The 16824-nt window shown below is 32.0% G+C and overlaps 1 protein-coding gene across 2 annotated transcripts; it reads right to left on the reverse strand.

The window, feature by feature from the left end:
• Positions 1 to 153: 153 nt before the first annotated feature.
• LOC143078022 (uncharacterized) lies at positions 154 to 16386 on the reverse strand. 2 transcript variants are annotated; one of them, XM_076253043.1, is made up of 10 exons: positions 16299 to 16386; positions 14962 to 15035; positions 14623 to 14668; positions 11656 to 11831; positions 5599 to 6710; positions 5092 to 5258; positions 3865 to 3961; positions 2609 to 2789; positions 1326 to 1446; positions 154 to 788 (listed from the first exon to the last, which is right to left on the reverse strand). In XM_076253043.1, exons 2-10 carry the CDS (start codon positions 15016 to 15018, stop codon positions 715 to 717), a joined length of 2031 nt encoding a protein of 676 aa, XP_076109158.1. In that variant the 5' UTR covers positions 15019 to 15035; positions 16299 to 16386; the 3' UTR covers positions 154 to 714. The 2 variants fall into 2 exon arrangements, with proteins under 2 accessions (XP_076109158.1, XP_076109159.1); XM_076253044.1 differs by having other exon boundaries at positions 14962 to 15021; positions 16299 to 16377.
• Positions 16387 to 16824: the final 438 nt, after the last annotated feature.

Raw genomic sequence — 16824 nt, forward strand, 5'->3', positions numbered from 1 at the left:
AAAACGGGGTTAGTCTTAAGTTTTCCGGACAGCTGAACAGATCCTGCTCAAACATACACCCCGTCTTGTCATGTAAGAACAAACTGACGATGAAATACAAATGATCACTCTGAATATTGGATTCACAATTTTCGGACTACTGAAAAACACACCTTTATATCTTGTAAGTCTTTTTATTAAGAGTGTCAAGTTTCACATCAATTTCAATATATATTTTTCTTGAATAAAAAAATTTCAAGCATAGTTTGTCTAAATCAAGCTAATAACATTCATCATGAGTATTTTCTTTTATATATAACAATGTCTTATCATTTCTAACATTTCTGATATATGATTTTCCAGTATCTAACAGTTGTTATTAACGCTGCAGTGCATACATATACAATTTATAATTTGATTAATAAATAATTTATTATTGTTAAACAAATCGTAAAATCTTATACCTGGTTTATATATGTTAGCGGCAATAAGTGAAACCATGCATTAGGCTTAAATCCTAGACAATAAGCTAACGCCTATACAGTAAATTGTATTGCCTGAGTAATGTAAGGCATTACCATTATAGATTGGAAACTGCCTACAACTCTTACATTTGCAATATGCAAAAGTTGAATCATAAACCAGTGCATGAATGATTAAGTAAAACTGCATTCAACACATTTTTTTTTATTGTTTGTGTTTTTGTTTTCTTTTCTTTGCGTTCCAAAAATCCATTCATGGCAGTATATATTCTACACCATAAACCACAGCTACAATAAGCACCATCAAGGAATTTTGTCGATGTTTCACTGAAATGAAAACGAAGTGGCATATGATCTGCATTTTCGCATTCTTCAGAAAGTGAAAGTAGTTATGGTTCAATTTACAAAGCCAAATGACAAGAATATCATTACTATGCAGTTGCAAATACACAAATGCAGAAACTAAATCCGACAATAATTACCTTTACATACTCAGAATATTTTGTTGTTAATAGAAATTGTTTTATTACTCTCAATTTAATATTAGTTTCATTTTTTTAATGTTAATGTCACACTGACTTTAGCCGTACATTTCCCTTTATTCCTATTTCCCGGGACCTCTGTGGTTGATTAGTCTAAGTTTTTCTTATATAGTTATCACGAGCTTGTTAACTCTTAGGTTGAATCTCAAAGCTTGAACGAAAAGAAATCTGATCGATTTGTGTAGTTCAAATTATTTAATTATGCTTACCCACCCCTACATTTTGTACCTCTCCTTACACGCAGACAAACTGATATCCAAAATTACTTTATAAATTAATAAATGTAAATTTCGTTTAAAGTGCCATAACTGTTACCACATACTTGCTGTGTTTTCTGTATATTGCTGTCTTCTATTCATAATTTTTAATTTTTTGACTACTTTTACATATGTTTTCGTTGTTCGTTTGGCTCTCCGGTGGTATTTGGTTCTGCCACAATCATTCTGAAATTGTTACAGACAAATTGGACACTTTTAAAATTTGGAAATAAGTTTGTAGGACGATGCTTGTCAAACTGTGGCCTAAATTACCGTGTGCAAAAGTCTGTTTTTAAAAATAAGTCAATTAAACCTAAACAAAGATTTGAACTGTACCACATCAATATACAATAACGCATACAAATCATGAATATCCCTACAAGCAATACATAAATTTTGACAATTGTTATTCATTTTCAAATTAAAATTACAGTTGTAAATGTAAACCAACAGAACATAGCGTAATTTCTCAAAATACATCTACATAAGTAAAAACATGCAAAGCAGCTGATAGATATTTGAAAAAAAAACCTTACAGAGCAAGAAATGAATTTTCAATCCATATAAAGTTATTAGAGAGTTGTTGTTGGAAAGAACATAATTTATCTATGACGTAGACTTTTTCGGTGGTAATGACCTGGGATCAAACATTCCTTGCTATCTGAAAACTTTTGAAGTACGATTATCGTTTCAAACTAAAACTTCCACAAATAATTGTTATCAAAGGTACCAGGATTATAATTTAATACGCCAGACGCGTGTTTCGTCTACTTAAGACTCATTTGTGACGCTCAGATCAAAAAAGATATAAAGCCAAACAAGTAAAAAGTTAAAGAGCATTGAGGACCCAAAATTCCAGAAAGTTGTGCTAAATACGGCTACGATAATCTATTCCTGGGATAAAAAAATCATAATTTTTTTGAAAAATTAAGGATTTTTGTAACAGGAAATTTATAAAAATGACCATATAATTGATATTCATGTCAACATCGAAGTGCTACATGTAACTACTGGACTGGTGATACCCTCGGGGACGAAACGTCCACCAGAAGTGGCATCGACCCAGTAGTGTGAATAGTTACCAGGATTATAATTAATACGCCAGACGCGCGTTTTGTCTGACGCTTAGATCAAAACAGTTATTAAGCCAAACAAAGTTAAAGCGCATTGAGGACACAAAATTCCAAAAAGTTGTGTTTTCCAGATAACAATGCTGTATTTGGTGTCTCTAGCAAAATTTTCCGTACTGAGTAAAGTTTTATGACCGTATGCACTGTAATATGGCTGAAATTTGGGATTTTTTCGTAAGCTAGCTGTTGGTTCCATGGAATTACTAATTGCAAATTACCTGTTTCAATGTGCACATTGGAGACTTGTCAGCCTTGTTACATATCATTACATCGCATTCCACTGTAATATCAGCATCATCGACAAAATGGAACCCAAACAATTCACAAAATATTAATTTGTCATTCATTTTTTCAAAACCATGCATTAAGTGGTACTTCCTGGCTACGTCAGATACACAACTAAAACAAAAAAAAAGGGCACAATTAATCTGGCATAATTTTGACGAGATTTGAACATTTACTGTAATAATTTAACGAACTATCTGTTATGGACGACATCAAAAGATCAATGTGGATAAAAAGAAAAATAAATCAAATAATTTTTGGGTGAGGAAGATAAACTTGCTGCAAGTTTTGTTTATCCAAAATCGATTTTACATATCCATATTGTTCAATCAGATTTTCCCAAATTAAGTTATGAGGGGGGTCAATGAACACTATGTGAATTAAGTTTTTTATCCTACATTGAGCTTTTGATGTCGTCAGTTGTCGAATCGCTCTGTTAGCACATAAAGATATGCAAACCTTCACATGTGTAGGTTGACGAGCTTTTACATGTGTAGAAGTAGACAAGTTACTGATTTGAGATGGAAATACTAGTACTAAATATACATCTATGAAAATACTTATATGAGGCATCAACCTGATTAAAAAAAATATTTCAGGAAAGGATTACAGGAACTACCAAAAACTATTTAATACTTGTCCTGTATTTAGAGTAATAAAAATTCGGGGAAAAAAACAAATGTTATTTAAGAAATGACTGTGATATTTTTTCTGTCTTTGAAGAAATAACATAAAAAATTTGGTGCACACTGAATAATGCGCGTAATCCAAAATTAAATTATCATGTTTTGTTTAGTATCATTCATTTCCAAAGGAAATATTTTGAGTTTAGTGACACACTTATGTGATGATTGTATCGAAATTTAACAGTTTGGGGAAGACGAAATATGGAAAGTAAACAGTTTGTGGAGGACGAAATATGGAAATTAAGCAGTTTGGGAGGACGAAATATGGAAATTAAACAGTTTGGGGAGCACCGTCGGAAATGTGGAAATTAAACAGTTTGGGGATGACGAAATATGGAAATTAAACATTGGGGAGGACAAAAAGCAGTTTGGGGTGGGGGACGAAACGTGAAAATTAAACAGTTTGGGGAGGACGAAATATTGAAATTAAACAGATTGGGGAGGACCAAATATGGAAATTAAACAGATTGAGGAGGACCAAATAAAAAGATATATTGTAATACCTATTATAAGACCATAATGGTACGTTTGGTTTAGCACTGTTCGTAACTGCTACAACACCATCATATGCAGAACAACTTTGTGGAACAATTTTGTAATCTGAAATCGAATGTTGTATTAAATTTTTGTACACATTATCATTTGAACTTTTTATTTAATAAAGATAAGAATATGTGAAATGAGTGCCAATGAGACTACTCTTCATTCAAGTCACTATGTATTAAAGTAAACAATAATAGGTCAGAGATTAGCTTTTGTTGCATTTCAACTTACAAACAATTATTTTAAATAACTTCAAAGATTCGATCTGATTATTTTTAGTTTGTTTTTTTTAAATGTTACTATTTAAAGTGTTTTGCAGTCTCGCCATATGTTCGTAATATTTCATTGGATCGCCTTGCATAACATTTTCTTAATTGCGTATTTCTATGTTTAGATTTATTCAAAACTTTTCTTTCTGAACTCTGGTCAATCATTTGGCTCCGTGTTTAAGGCCGTACTTTGACCTATAATGGTTTTCTTTTATAAAATGTGACTGGGATGGAAATTAATCTCATTGGCACTCATACTACATCATCCTATATCTATTAACATTATATATATATTTTGTATATAAATATGAACACCTTTTTGTAATTGGAGACAGTACTTTGATCTTTTGACCTCTTTTGGTTCTTGTACTTTCAGTGCTGTCTCATTTGACAAAAGACTGGCGGAAGATACCAAACGAACATCTAAACTCATAAGTCAAAGACAACTCCTTGGCAAAAAAAAAGAAGAACGACGAGTAGGCAATTTTTCTTTTCCCTCGTAATAGTTAACGAATTTTGAAATCATTTGCAACATGAAGTTTTGATGTTGGAATGTAAAAAAAAGAAATAACAATCAACGGCAAAAACTGCGATAAGATACTTTGTACTGTCCTCATTCGAGTTTTAGAATAGAAAAACAAATCGAATAAAAAATAAATATATCTCATGCTATAGGTTTTACACGAAACTAAGAATACAGAAACATTTATAATTAATTGAAACTAATCCTAATCCTAATCAAAAACAATAAACTGAGGTGTTTATTAGTCAGCAGAGCTTATCAACTGTGCGTGTTCGAATGTAACTGCCAGGTGTTAAACAGATAAAAGATGAATATGAATGTAAAGCTTGTGTACCATTGTCTCTGACCAACGCACTACTCTGTTATTCAGGGGAGAAATAACGTACGTGACGTACCTTGTTGTCCCATGTATTTCAGAAACATAAAGAACTTGTCACCTAGATACACAGTTGATACATTAGGTAAATAGTTTAAGGCGTCTTCGGTTTCTGCTCTATAACTTTTAAACTGCATTTCCACACTTCCTACAGAGTTGATTACTGGATTTAATGAAATGGTATCCCTGCAAAGGCATTTTTGTATAATTATAAAGAAAAGAGAATTTGCTGTGCATTTTTTTTTTCGAAGAAAGTAAATAGTTTAGTTCATAACTTGATAGCGATATGGAAATTTAAAGTAAAGGAAATTTAAATGTGTGAGCTGAAATTTTAACATCCTTGCGATTCAAAAAAATAATTACAAAAAAAATGTATAGATTTATCCATTTTCTTAAATGTTTTACTGAAGCAAAAGGTTTCCGACTTAACTGCACTGTATTTGGTGAAACTGAAATCTCAAATTATTCACATAGGTAAAAATAATATCTTTACACTAAGTAACTTTAAACAATAAAAATTACTTACCTATTTATCAAGTGTCCTAATATATTATGTATTACTCCGTTTTTATATTGTTGACATGTCAGCATAAAAGTTTGTTCCGTGTTTTTAACTGTTCGTTTTTTTCTTAATTTTGATGATATTGTCATTGATGTTTTTGTTGTTGTAGGTATTGTTGTTGTCGTTGGTATTGTGGTTGTTATAGGTGTTGTTGTTATTGTTGTTGTTGTATTAGTTTGGGTTGTTGGTGTTGTTGGTGATGTTGGTGTTGTTGTTGGTGTTGTTGGTGTTGTTGGTGTTGGTGTTGTTGGTGTTGTTGTTGTTGAAATATGTTGGGTTGTTGGTGTTGTTGTAGGTGTTGTTGATGTAAGTTTTGCAAATCTTGTTGTTGAAGTAGGTTGGGATGTTGGTGTTGTTGTTGTTGTTGTTGTTGTTGTTGTTGAAGAAGAATTGGTTGTTGGTATCATTGTTGTTGTAGGTGTTGTTATTGTTGTAAGTGTTGTTATTGTATGTGTATGTGTTGTTGATGTAAGTGTTGTTGTTGTAGGTGTTTTTGGTGTTATTGTAGTAGTTGTATTTTTTGTTGTTGTATTTGATGTTGTTGAAGGTGTAAGTGTTGTTGTTGTTGTCGTTGGTGTTGTAGGTAATTTTGTTGTTGTTGTTGTAGGTATTTGTGTTGGGTCAGGTATTGTTGTTATTGCTGCTGTTGGTGTTGGTGTTGTTATTGTAGTTTTTGTTGTAATTGGTTTGATTATTGTCATATGTGATGTTGGTGTTGTCGTTGATGTTGTGGTAGTAGGTTGGGTAGTTGTCGTTATAGAAGGTACGGATGGTGTCGTTAATGCTGACGATTTAGCAGTTAAAGTTGTCGGTGATGTTGACGCTGTAGCAAGTAATGTAAGTGAGGTTGTTGACGATGAAAAAGATATTGGTGTTTGTAGTGAGATTGTCGATGAAGTAGACATAGTCGGTGTAGACGATAAAACTAATGCATCTTGTGTTGACGGTGACTTAACTGATGAAGTAGACGTATATACAGCAGACAAAATGGATGATGTTGATGTTTGACTTGATGATACTGTAGTAGATGAAACACTTGTATCTTCTAAAATTTCCACAACTACGACCTTCGGTCGCTAATAAATAAATAAAATGTTTTATTATTTATTATATATTAACTAACTTAATTTTAAAAACAAAATAAGTTTCTTAAAAGTCCATTAGGTAAATGATTTTGCATGCACTCGTACACACTAGGATTCCATTAAATTTTACGTGTGTATTATATGGAAGAAGAATAATTTGATTTGGTCGATTCGTATTGAATGTTTGTATTTCTGGTGACCACGTATATGTCTGTTGTCAAAGTCACAATTCCTTCATTTATTTCTCGGCTGTGACATCATGTAACGAGACTCATATCTGAATAATTTTTGTGTACTGTCCTAAATTAATTTTAGTTATTCGTTGTTATTCTGTGGTTAACATGTCGAAATGTACTACTATACTTCTAGTATTTATTTATATATTTCTCTGTCTTTGGTTTTTATTTTATTTATTTGTACTGTATTCCCGTCATGTAATGTTGTCGTTTTAGCTGTATATCTATCATTGCCATTACGCTCGGGGGTTTGGGTAGTTACAAAACCAGGTTCCATTCACCATTTTTCTTAAAATGTACTATACCAAGTCAGGAATATGGCAGTTGTAATCTAATAGTTCGTATCTATGTATGTTGCATTGTTGTTAATTTTTTTGTTGCACATCATTGTTCTATTGTTTCGTTTTTTCCTCTTATAGTTGATGTGTTTCCCTCGGTTTTGGTTTGTAACGCAGATTTGTTTTTTTTTCAATCGATTTATGACTTTTGAACAGCAGTATACTACTGTTGCCTTTATTTACGATAAGCAACACAACGAATATTACATGTGTAGCAGGATATGTTTATTATTCACGTCACCTGAGATGGGTTTTTCATTTTGCTCAGTTTTGTACTGTTTTATAGACTATAATTAAAACAATGTTTTTTCGTCTTTTTTCAATTCTAAATAATTCTGTATTTTGTCTTCGAGACATACACTTATTTGATTTATCAGTAGATATTGGAATTCCAATTTGTACTTTGAGAAATTTAGAATAGTTTTCTGCTGCCAAAAAAAGTAAATCTTGAATTTTCATATTTTAAAATCCAATAGATTTCCAAAATTTCCTATTTATGACTCTGGGATTAAAACACACAGGAGGAACTGACTTTAGAATATTTAAAAACAAGAATGTGTCCAAAGTACACGGATGCCCCACTCGCACTATCCTTTTCCATGTTCCATGGTCCGTGAAATTGGATAATAATCTAATTTGGTATTAAAATTAGAAAGATTATACTATAGGGAACATATGTACTAAGTTTCAAGTTGATTGGACTTCAATTTTATCAAAAACTACCTTGACCAAAAACTTTAACCTGAAACTCCCACTTTCATTTTCTATGTTTAGTGGACCGTGAAATTGGGGTCAAAAGTCTAATTTGGCTACAAAATTTAAAAGATTATATCATAAGCAACAAATTTACTAAGTTTTAAATTGATTGGACTTCAGCTTCACCAAAAACTACCTTGACCAAAAACTTTAACCTGAAACTCCCACTTTCATTTTCTATGTTCAGTGGACCGTGAAATTGGGGTCAAAAGTCTAATTTGGCTTTAAAATTAGAAAGATCATATCATAAGCAACAAGTCTACTAAGTTTCAAGTTGATTGGACTTCAGCTTCATCAAAAACTACCTTGACCAAAAACTTCAACCTGAACGGACGGACGCACAAACGGACGAACGGACGAACGGACGCACAGACGAACGGAGCCACAGACCAGAAAACATAATGCCCCTCTACTATCATAGGTGGGGCATAAAAAAATAGCATGCACGTTTTAGCACACAACAGGCAACACGGTACGATTTTTTGTCATTTCAATTATGGAGAAAGATTAAATCAAAATCGGACGAGGCTCCTGATAGTGATGTGCAAAATAAAAGTGTTAAATTGGAGAACATTAGTTGCCCAGAATTCCTAAAGCCATCGATATATACAGCTGGCAATGGTGTTGATTTATAATTAATAAAATTTTGTCTTTTGGTTTGATCTTTCGCAGGAAAAAAATAAGATTGATTTGTCTTTTATTTCTTTGCTACATTTTATCGTTTAATACTTTATAAAATTTGCTTTGCTTCTTATTATTTATTTCGGGCTGACCAAATTTCAAGGGAGTAAGGATTCCGAAGAGGTTGAAAAAAAGATTTATGAAGTAAAGTTTTCATCGTGTTCTTTATAACTGCAAGGTTAATTAAAAGAAAAGTTGAAAGTGATCAATAATATTACTTTTCTCATAGTGACTTGTAATGGAATACGACTTGATATCGTTTTATTTTTAGTTCCATGAACACGAGATAAAGGATACCACGGAAACAGCTAGATAGTTTACTGAATTTCATAAATTCAAACAACAACTAAATATTGAACGCGATGGTTTGTTGAGAACTGTAATTTACGACCAAAAGGTGTCTTCACATTTGCTATGATGACCTTTTAAAATTTACAAAGCAATATTCCGGCAGCTTCTACCTACATCTCTCTGTCGATTCTATATTTCTTGTCGTAAATTGCTTGAAAACAGTGTTAACTACAAAAAAAACTACTGGAATAGGCGTCTAAGTCGTTTAGTTGATGTAATTTTCCCGAAGAAAAAGGTAAACATGATTTTCTGAATGTTATGCAATATATGTATCACAGACGCCACTGGTGTTACATTTGTAGTAGCATCACAATTTATCCGTTTCATGACTTATATTATCATCGAATGCAAAATTACCTGATTTTACTTATCATGAGCAACACTAGGTTACAACTAACAGTATCTGCTGTCCTTAGAAGTTCATCCGTATTCTAAGTATGTGTTTTTTAATTGTAATTGTGTTTCACTTTAAGGTGGTATGGGTATTTTTCGCCATCTTGGATTGTAAAAAAAACAAAGAATCTAAGATCAAGATTTTCAATGAAGTTAGCAAAATTTGATCCAAGAATGCAGATAACTCATGTGAATTTGCATTTAAAATAACAAATTATATATTATTATAACTTATAAATATGAAGTGCTGACTATTTCTGCTTGATTCTTAATATTATCAAACTGGCATTTTAAGGGGAGGAAACTCTGAAATAGTGCATTTTCTGAAGGAATCTACTTGTATTTTTTCTATTCTGTATATTAGCAGGAAAATATTCATGGTGACCCTATCTTTTCTTTTGATATTCTCAAAACATTTTTTAAAAGCTATCTTCTCGTATTTTATTTTACAATTCTATCATTTCGTTTACCTTCTAATCACATAATGATATTTTTTCCTGTTTAATTAGTTATCAAAGTTACCAGGATTATAATTTAATGCGCCAGACAGGCGTTTCGTCTACATCAGACTCATCAGTGACGCTCAGATCAAAATAGATATAAAGTCAAACAAGTACAAAGTTGAAGAACATTGAGGACCCAAAATTCCAAACAGGTGTACCAAATACGTCTACGGTAATCTATTCCTTGGATAAAAAAATCCTTAGTGTTTCGAAATATAATCCATACAAAATGTGTCAATTTGTCACAACCTGTAGCTTGTGAAAATGCGCGGTGATCTATCATTTTTGTACTATTTTTAAACATTTATCAATATATACTACGTTTTGGCAAAGTATGAACATATTCTATCATTTTTGATTTAGACTCCCATACAATCTTAAAGTCAAGGTTTTACCGAACGTTGTCTTGTCTGTTGATAAAACTTTTAATTTTCACTTTAACTGACGGTTCTTTTATCCATTCGTTTGATGTATTTTATCATTTGATTTTGACATTTGTTTAGGGACTTTACGTTTTGAATTTTCCTCGGAGTTCAGTATTTTTGTGATTTTACTTTTACTGTTTGCTCTTTCGATCATTTGTCAATTTTCTAATGCATTGGGATTAGATTGTCATTGTATGATGCATGACCAACTATTATGGTTTGGAAATAATGCTTAACATAATCTATCATAATCGAATTTATATTAACACCAAGTTTGTATTATCCTTGATCAACACGACGGGGTGTCATATGTGTTTTTACCTTCAAAACACCGAAGATAATCCCAGTTTTGATGAGGCTTATTTTTTCTCAGTCTTTAATTTTCTATGTAATGTTTTAGGGAACTTGATTGTCATTTATATTTTTACCAAGGCATGTTTGTTTGGTTTCTTTAATACTTGTCATCTCCGTTGCTGTCTTCTTACAAAGTAATTTAAATCTTCAGGCAAATTAATTCACAATTAAATGACAACAATAGTTCCTGTACCAAGTCAGATATATGACAGTCGTTATCCATTCGTTTGATGTTTTTGAGCTTTTAATTTTACCATTTGTTTAGGGATTTTCCTTTTAGAAATTTCCACGGAGTTCGATATTTTTGTTATTTTACTTTTTACCAGTGTTCAAATCCCTTAAAACTTTGAAAAAGATATAAATCAATTTTAATAGGAACACACAAAATTTAAGGGAATCGAAAGAATTCCAAAAAGAGCGATACCGGGTGAGTCGACAGCATATGCGTCTTCTTCTATGCATGCATTACCTACCGTGCGAATCCACAATCAGAAATAGGCCTCAATCTTAGAAAAGGAAGAAGATACTTGCTTAGATACCCTTGTTAAAGATACATGTGATTATTACCATGATAGAACAACGTAATTCTTAAATAACATAACCCACCATTTATGATGATAATTCTGGTATCATTCATTGCTCAACCGTATATCAGGACCACATATAACTCCAAGAGCTGATAGTTTAGTCTAGAAATGTATGTGGTTCTGATATAAATGGTGTTTAATGAAACATGTATATTTTAAAAGATACTTTTTTGTGTGTTAGCGGAAAATACGCTGAAAAATAGTTAAAAACTAAACTAGAAGGAGGCATTATACTTTAATTTCAAATTTGAAATTAGCTGTTTCAATGTCATTAATGATTTTGTAAACCAATCAATTTATTAAACTACTTACCAGTTCTGTAATATCATTTGTACAACTTCTATTGATTATCACATGGCCATATTGATCTGCTGTAAAAGTGCAGTTTGGAAGGTCTGACGATCCATTTTTATAAACTACTTCTTTGATAGTCACTTGTGAATTTTGCAATAATCCTAGTAATGTTATGTCTCCGTTTTCGTTGCATTCTTGAAATTATATAAAAGAGAATACAAAAAATATACGTTTGTTTAAAAATGGCAGGATGATACTAGGAGAAAATAAAAAAAAAGATAACAAGTACAAAAAAACATTTAAAAATGACGAATATATTACAAACAACACTCAGCAAAACACTACAAAAGTTTTTTAAAAAAAAGATGCAGATGAAGACGTAAACGGATAAAAGAGGGACGACAAAATGAGGATGGTATTGTGTCATCGACATCTAGGACCACTGTAGTCGATATTTTGGGCAGACAGTTCAATTCACTTCAGCTTTTTAATAATATAAAACCGTTGGCTTGATAACTTCCTTGTTTGTAGCGACACGCTATCAGGGAAAAGTCGGTAACAAACAGAAGATTTGGAATATTGTATCAACTAGGAGATATATACTGTATATGCCGAGCTGGAATTGGACTATGGATACATAGAATTTCACACCTAAAAATGAAAACTAAAATAATCTCTTTTGTAATAGAGTTAAGTTCTCTGCTGCTCTTCCTTGTCAATTTCAAGATGCAAGTCAAGATATAAAGCAAACTTTATAGTATCGTTGATATCCTTCATATCAAGTTCAATAGGATAAAAGTATTGCAATGAGAGTGTAAACATGAATGTTATTTTTAGATTGTTACTTAACTTTAAATTATTCAGTTTCAGGACATCACCTATCAAAGAGAGGCACACCAAAGATACTAAAGGGTTATTCGAATTCATAAAACGATGATAAACTGACGTCTTGGTACAAACAAAGGAAAATCGAACGAAAGGCATATGACAGTCTACAAAACACAACAAAAGACTGAACAACGCGTACCTCGACAATAACTACTTGAAACCTCAGGTGTTTCGGAAGGGTATGCAGATTATCCTTCACATGTAGCACCTGTCGTGTTATGACAATTTGGTGGTAAATCTACTTTGGTAGAGTCACAACTATATACCATCCATTTTAAGTTATCACCGGAAGCTTCGCGTTCAATCGATATGGAATTTACTGATCCCTTATATATCGTATTAGGTCACTAGTATACTATGTACCTAATAATGTGAAGTTACAGAATAGACTTTTATTCGAAATGCGAATTGGTTATGCTAATACTACTGCTGGGTTGATACCTCCTCTGAATAACTATTAGTATTAGGGGTCTACCATTACAAGCTACGTATATTGTTTGATTAAAATTTGTTTATGTAAAAAAAACTCGATTATTTATTATGAAATATGTCTTCCTAAAGCAAGCCTCTCATTCATTTTCCGAATTTAGCTACCTGTATGTCCTTTTTGGTTTTATACGGTTTTTAACGTTTATGTTAGACTTTGGAAATTCTAGTATATTGGCCTGAAGTATAACTAAAGAAACAATTTTTTATCAACATCGGATCTGGTGCATTAACATTAGTACCGTTTATAGCGCTAGGTTTGTCTAATTACAACACCACAACACCAGGTTCAACCAACTACTTTTTTTCTTAGAATGTCCTGTACCAAGTCAGGAAAATGACATATTAGTTTATGAGGTAGGAGAATTACGTAGCATCATTTGTGTACTTGAAGATATAGCACAGAAGATCCATTAAGTATTTGTTTCTGATTTTTATAAGCAACCTCACAGTCTTAACTCATTCACTAATATAATCTACACATCTTATTACCTGGTATAATCTTTTTTAAATAAACAATATTTTTAATTTGTGTTTTCACTTTATGAATTTAGACTCAAGACTAAAGCTGTTTCGGCCCTTTGGCTAAAAATTTCGCGAAAGAAATGATCTTGACAATGTTAAGGTCACTAGTTGTAGCCGGATAATGTATATAAAAAAAATTCACAAGTGCAATCGGGTGTCTTAGATTTGAAGTCGTCAAAATCGAGATCGTGCATATTTGTAGTTCACTTCAATCTTTTCGCCAGCAAACTGTCTAGATATGAAAATGTGATAATGGTAAGAATGGACACTTGGAGCATGTGTATCCAAACATGTATAGTATACCTGAAGAAATGTCTTATAAAACTAGGTCAAATTGATCGAGCGTACAAAACTGTGAGTTTGAAAATCAAAGAACTTCCAATCCTATTCATAACGCATACAGATAGCAAGACACAGGTACTATAAAGTGCCAATTTTCACAAATCGTTTGTTTATAGGTGTTTGGGATATCGTTTATTGCAAAGCAGTCATCGATTTTTAACCGGATGTTATATAAATGTTACCTACCGAATAAGACTATTTACTGGATTTGATATATCATAAGCAACACGACGGGTGCCACATATGGAGCAGGATCTGCTTACCTTTCCGGGCACCTGAGATCATCCCTAGTTTTTGGTGGGGTTCGTGTTGTTTATTCTTTAGTTTTCTATGTTGTGTCATGTGTACTATTGTTTGTCTGTTTGTCCTTTTCATTTTTAGCCATGGCGTTGTCAGTTTATTTTCGATTTATGAGTTTGACTGTCCCTCTGGTATCTTTCGTCCCTCTTTTACTGGCATGATCCCCACGACTGTTGCCACATTTAGAACTGGAACTGATTTCCAGTCCGAAGCATAAACATCCACCCTACCCCCACACACCCTTTCACTCCCCAAGTTTATTTGACAGTATATGTACTCAAAGTCTATTTGATAAACATGAATGTTTTCCGGAAAATCCTATCTGAAATGAAACATGATCAAACATGGGGCTGAGGGTCTTCGAATCATAGAGATGAATAGATTCCAAATTAGAAATCAATTACTGTGAATAGCTTTTGTATTCTATTATAAATGTACACATACCGTAACTGTACTGTTGAGATTCTCCTTTCGTGAAAACCACAAGACCCTAAAATTAGTAAGAATTAGATTATTGTAAGGTTGATTTTCAAACTTTTATAGTCAATTTTAGCAAATTTTGTTGACAGAATATAATATAATGTTTACTACAGATTTTACAGAAAGCATCACACTTATATTGAATCACTTAATATATTAAAAATGAAATAAATAACACATTGTTTTCAACCAGTTGTATCATTGCATATGTAAGAAAATATTTTGAATGAAAGAAATGAAATCGTAAGTTATATCATCAGTCACAACACCAATTCAAATAAACACATATAAATACTAACTTACTAAACAAGTTATTAGTATAAAGTTCCTATAAATCCAATCAAATGCACATTTTTCCATAATCTGTTAAAACAATTCTGTAATTGATAACTATTTAACATTAATGTATTGTTTTAAAATATAGTTTTGCTCAATATGCTACTAGTCAGTAATACAAGTTATATAATGTCTCACAAGACCAATATAAAAGTATTGAAATAATAAGTGTTTATAAGACAAATGAAAGCTACTGATTACAGTGACCCATCTACTGTTAGTAATGTTCTTGAAACATTTCGTTTTGGGTACCTTTCTTTCAAAAAAGGTTTACTGAACAGTTTTTTAAATTTACAAATATGACCTATCAATGATATTCCATGTCAGCATAAGAGTGCTAACAGTTGAGTTCATGATACCCTTGTGGACATAAACGTTCAACATAATTAGTATAGACCAAATATTGTAAAAACTCGTAAAAGATACCATGTTTATGATTTAGTACAGTAGACTGGTGTTAATCACACAAGGCTGCTTTTCAGTGGCACTTAGATTAAAACAGTTGGAAAGCCAAATTAAATACGAAGTTAAAGACCATTGAAAACTAAAAATTCAAGATCCTGGTTCAAACCTTTGCAAAAAGGTAAAAGATGTTACAAAAAAATTCTTATCAGCACAGGAGCATTAACAATTGAGTTGGTGATACCCTCAAGGATGAAAGTTCAGAAAGTCGTGTACCAAGTTAGGAATATGACAGTTGTTGTCCATTCGTTTGATGTGTATGAACTTTTGATTTTGACAGTTGATAAGGGAGTTATCGTTTTGAATTTTTCTCAGAGTTGTTTTGTGATTTTACTTTGTTTTCGAACCGGTTGTATAAAAATGGAAACAGTAGTACACCACTGTTCAAAAGTCAAAAATCGATTACGAGAATACAAATCCGGGTTACAAATTAAAACCCAGTGAAACACATCAACTGTAAAAAAACTCTTTACCGATACCAAGCTTTCAACTTAATGTGCCATACGCGCGTTTCGAATCTTTTCTCATGTTCTGTAACTTGTTGTTTGGGTACTCTCACTCATCACATATTAATGATTCAAAAATCCTATCATAGTAGTTATCAAAGGTACCAGGATTATAATTTAGTACGCCAGACGCGCGTTTCGTCTACATAAGACTCATCAGTGACGCTCATATCAAAATATTTATAAAGCCAAACAATTACAAAGTTGAAGAGCATTGAGGATCCAAAATTCCAAAAAGTTGTGCCAAATACGGCTAAGGAAATCTATGCCTGGAATAAGAATAATAGAACTTTTTATTATAAGAAAAAAGAATAAATTTTACGAAAAGAAACATACCTTTGGTTATAATCCATAACAACATACCAGGTCAATTGATAAAGTCTTCGTTATCTGTTTACACTAAACATTGTGTATCTGTGTATACGTATTATATTAATTTTGGTTATGAACGTTTAATTCAAAATGATTTTTATTATTTCTTTATCTTCCTGCCATTTTATACTTCAGAACCTCCCTGCCAATTGTGTACAGATTGTTGTTATGCCTTCTTATTACTTTCGTCATTGGAAAATAAACCCGTCGATAATGTAGCAATGATGTTCGAAATTTCAAATGACATTGTTAGGTTCTATTCGATTTATTGTATAAGTTATATTTATTAAAATACAAAAAAATTAATAGATTCCAAGTACACACGTTCTAAAAGTCCTTATTAGATTAAAAATAATCATATCATGTCATGCAGCATGCTCTCTAAACATGACTAAGCATTATTTTTGTCAATATTTTATACCTTGCTAATGCTTGGTCTAAAAAAATTAACAAATATAATGCATACCGGTGTTTAATGAGCAAGTAGCAG

This window comes from Mytilus galloprovincialis, chromosome 6, assembly GCF_965363235.1.
Source record: "Mytilus galloprovincialis chromosome 6, xbMytGall1.hap1.1, whole genome shotgun sequence".
In the NCBI taxonomy this organism is placed as follows: domain Eukaryota; kingdom Metazoa; phylum Mollusca; class Bivalvia; order Mytilida; family Mytilidae; genus Mytilus; species Mytilus galloprovincialis.

Bases quoted from the DNA above. Each gene is read 5' to 3' on its own strand.
- LOC143078022 (XM_076253043.1), bottom strand. From the start codon at position 15,018: ATGGAAAAATGTGCATTTGATTGGATTTATAGGAACTTTATACTAATA. The intron at 11,832-14,622 runs GTATGTGTACAT...TATAATTTCAAG, and splicing joins ATCTCAACAGTACAGTTACG to AATGCAACGAAAACGGAGAC. The intron at 6,711-11,655 runs GTAAGTAGTTTA...TTTATTTATTAG, and splicing joins CAAATGATATTACAGAACTG to CGACCGAAGGTCGTAGTTGT.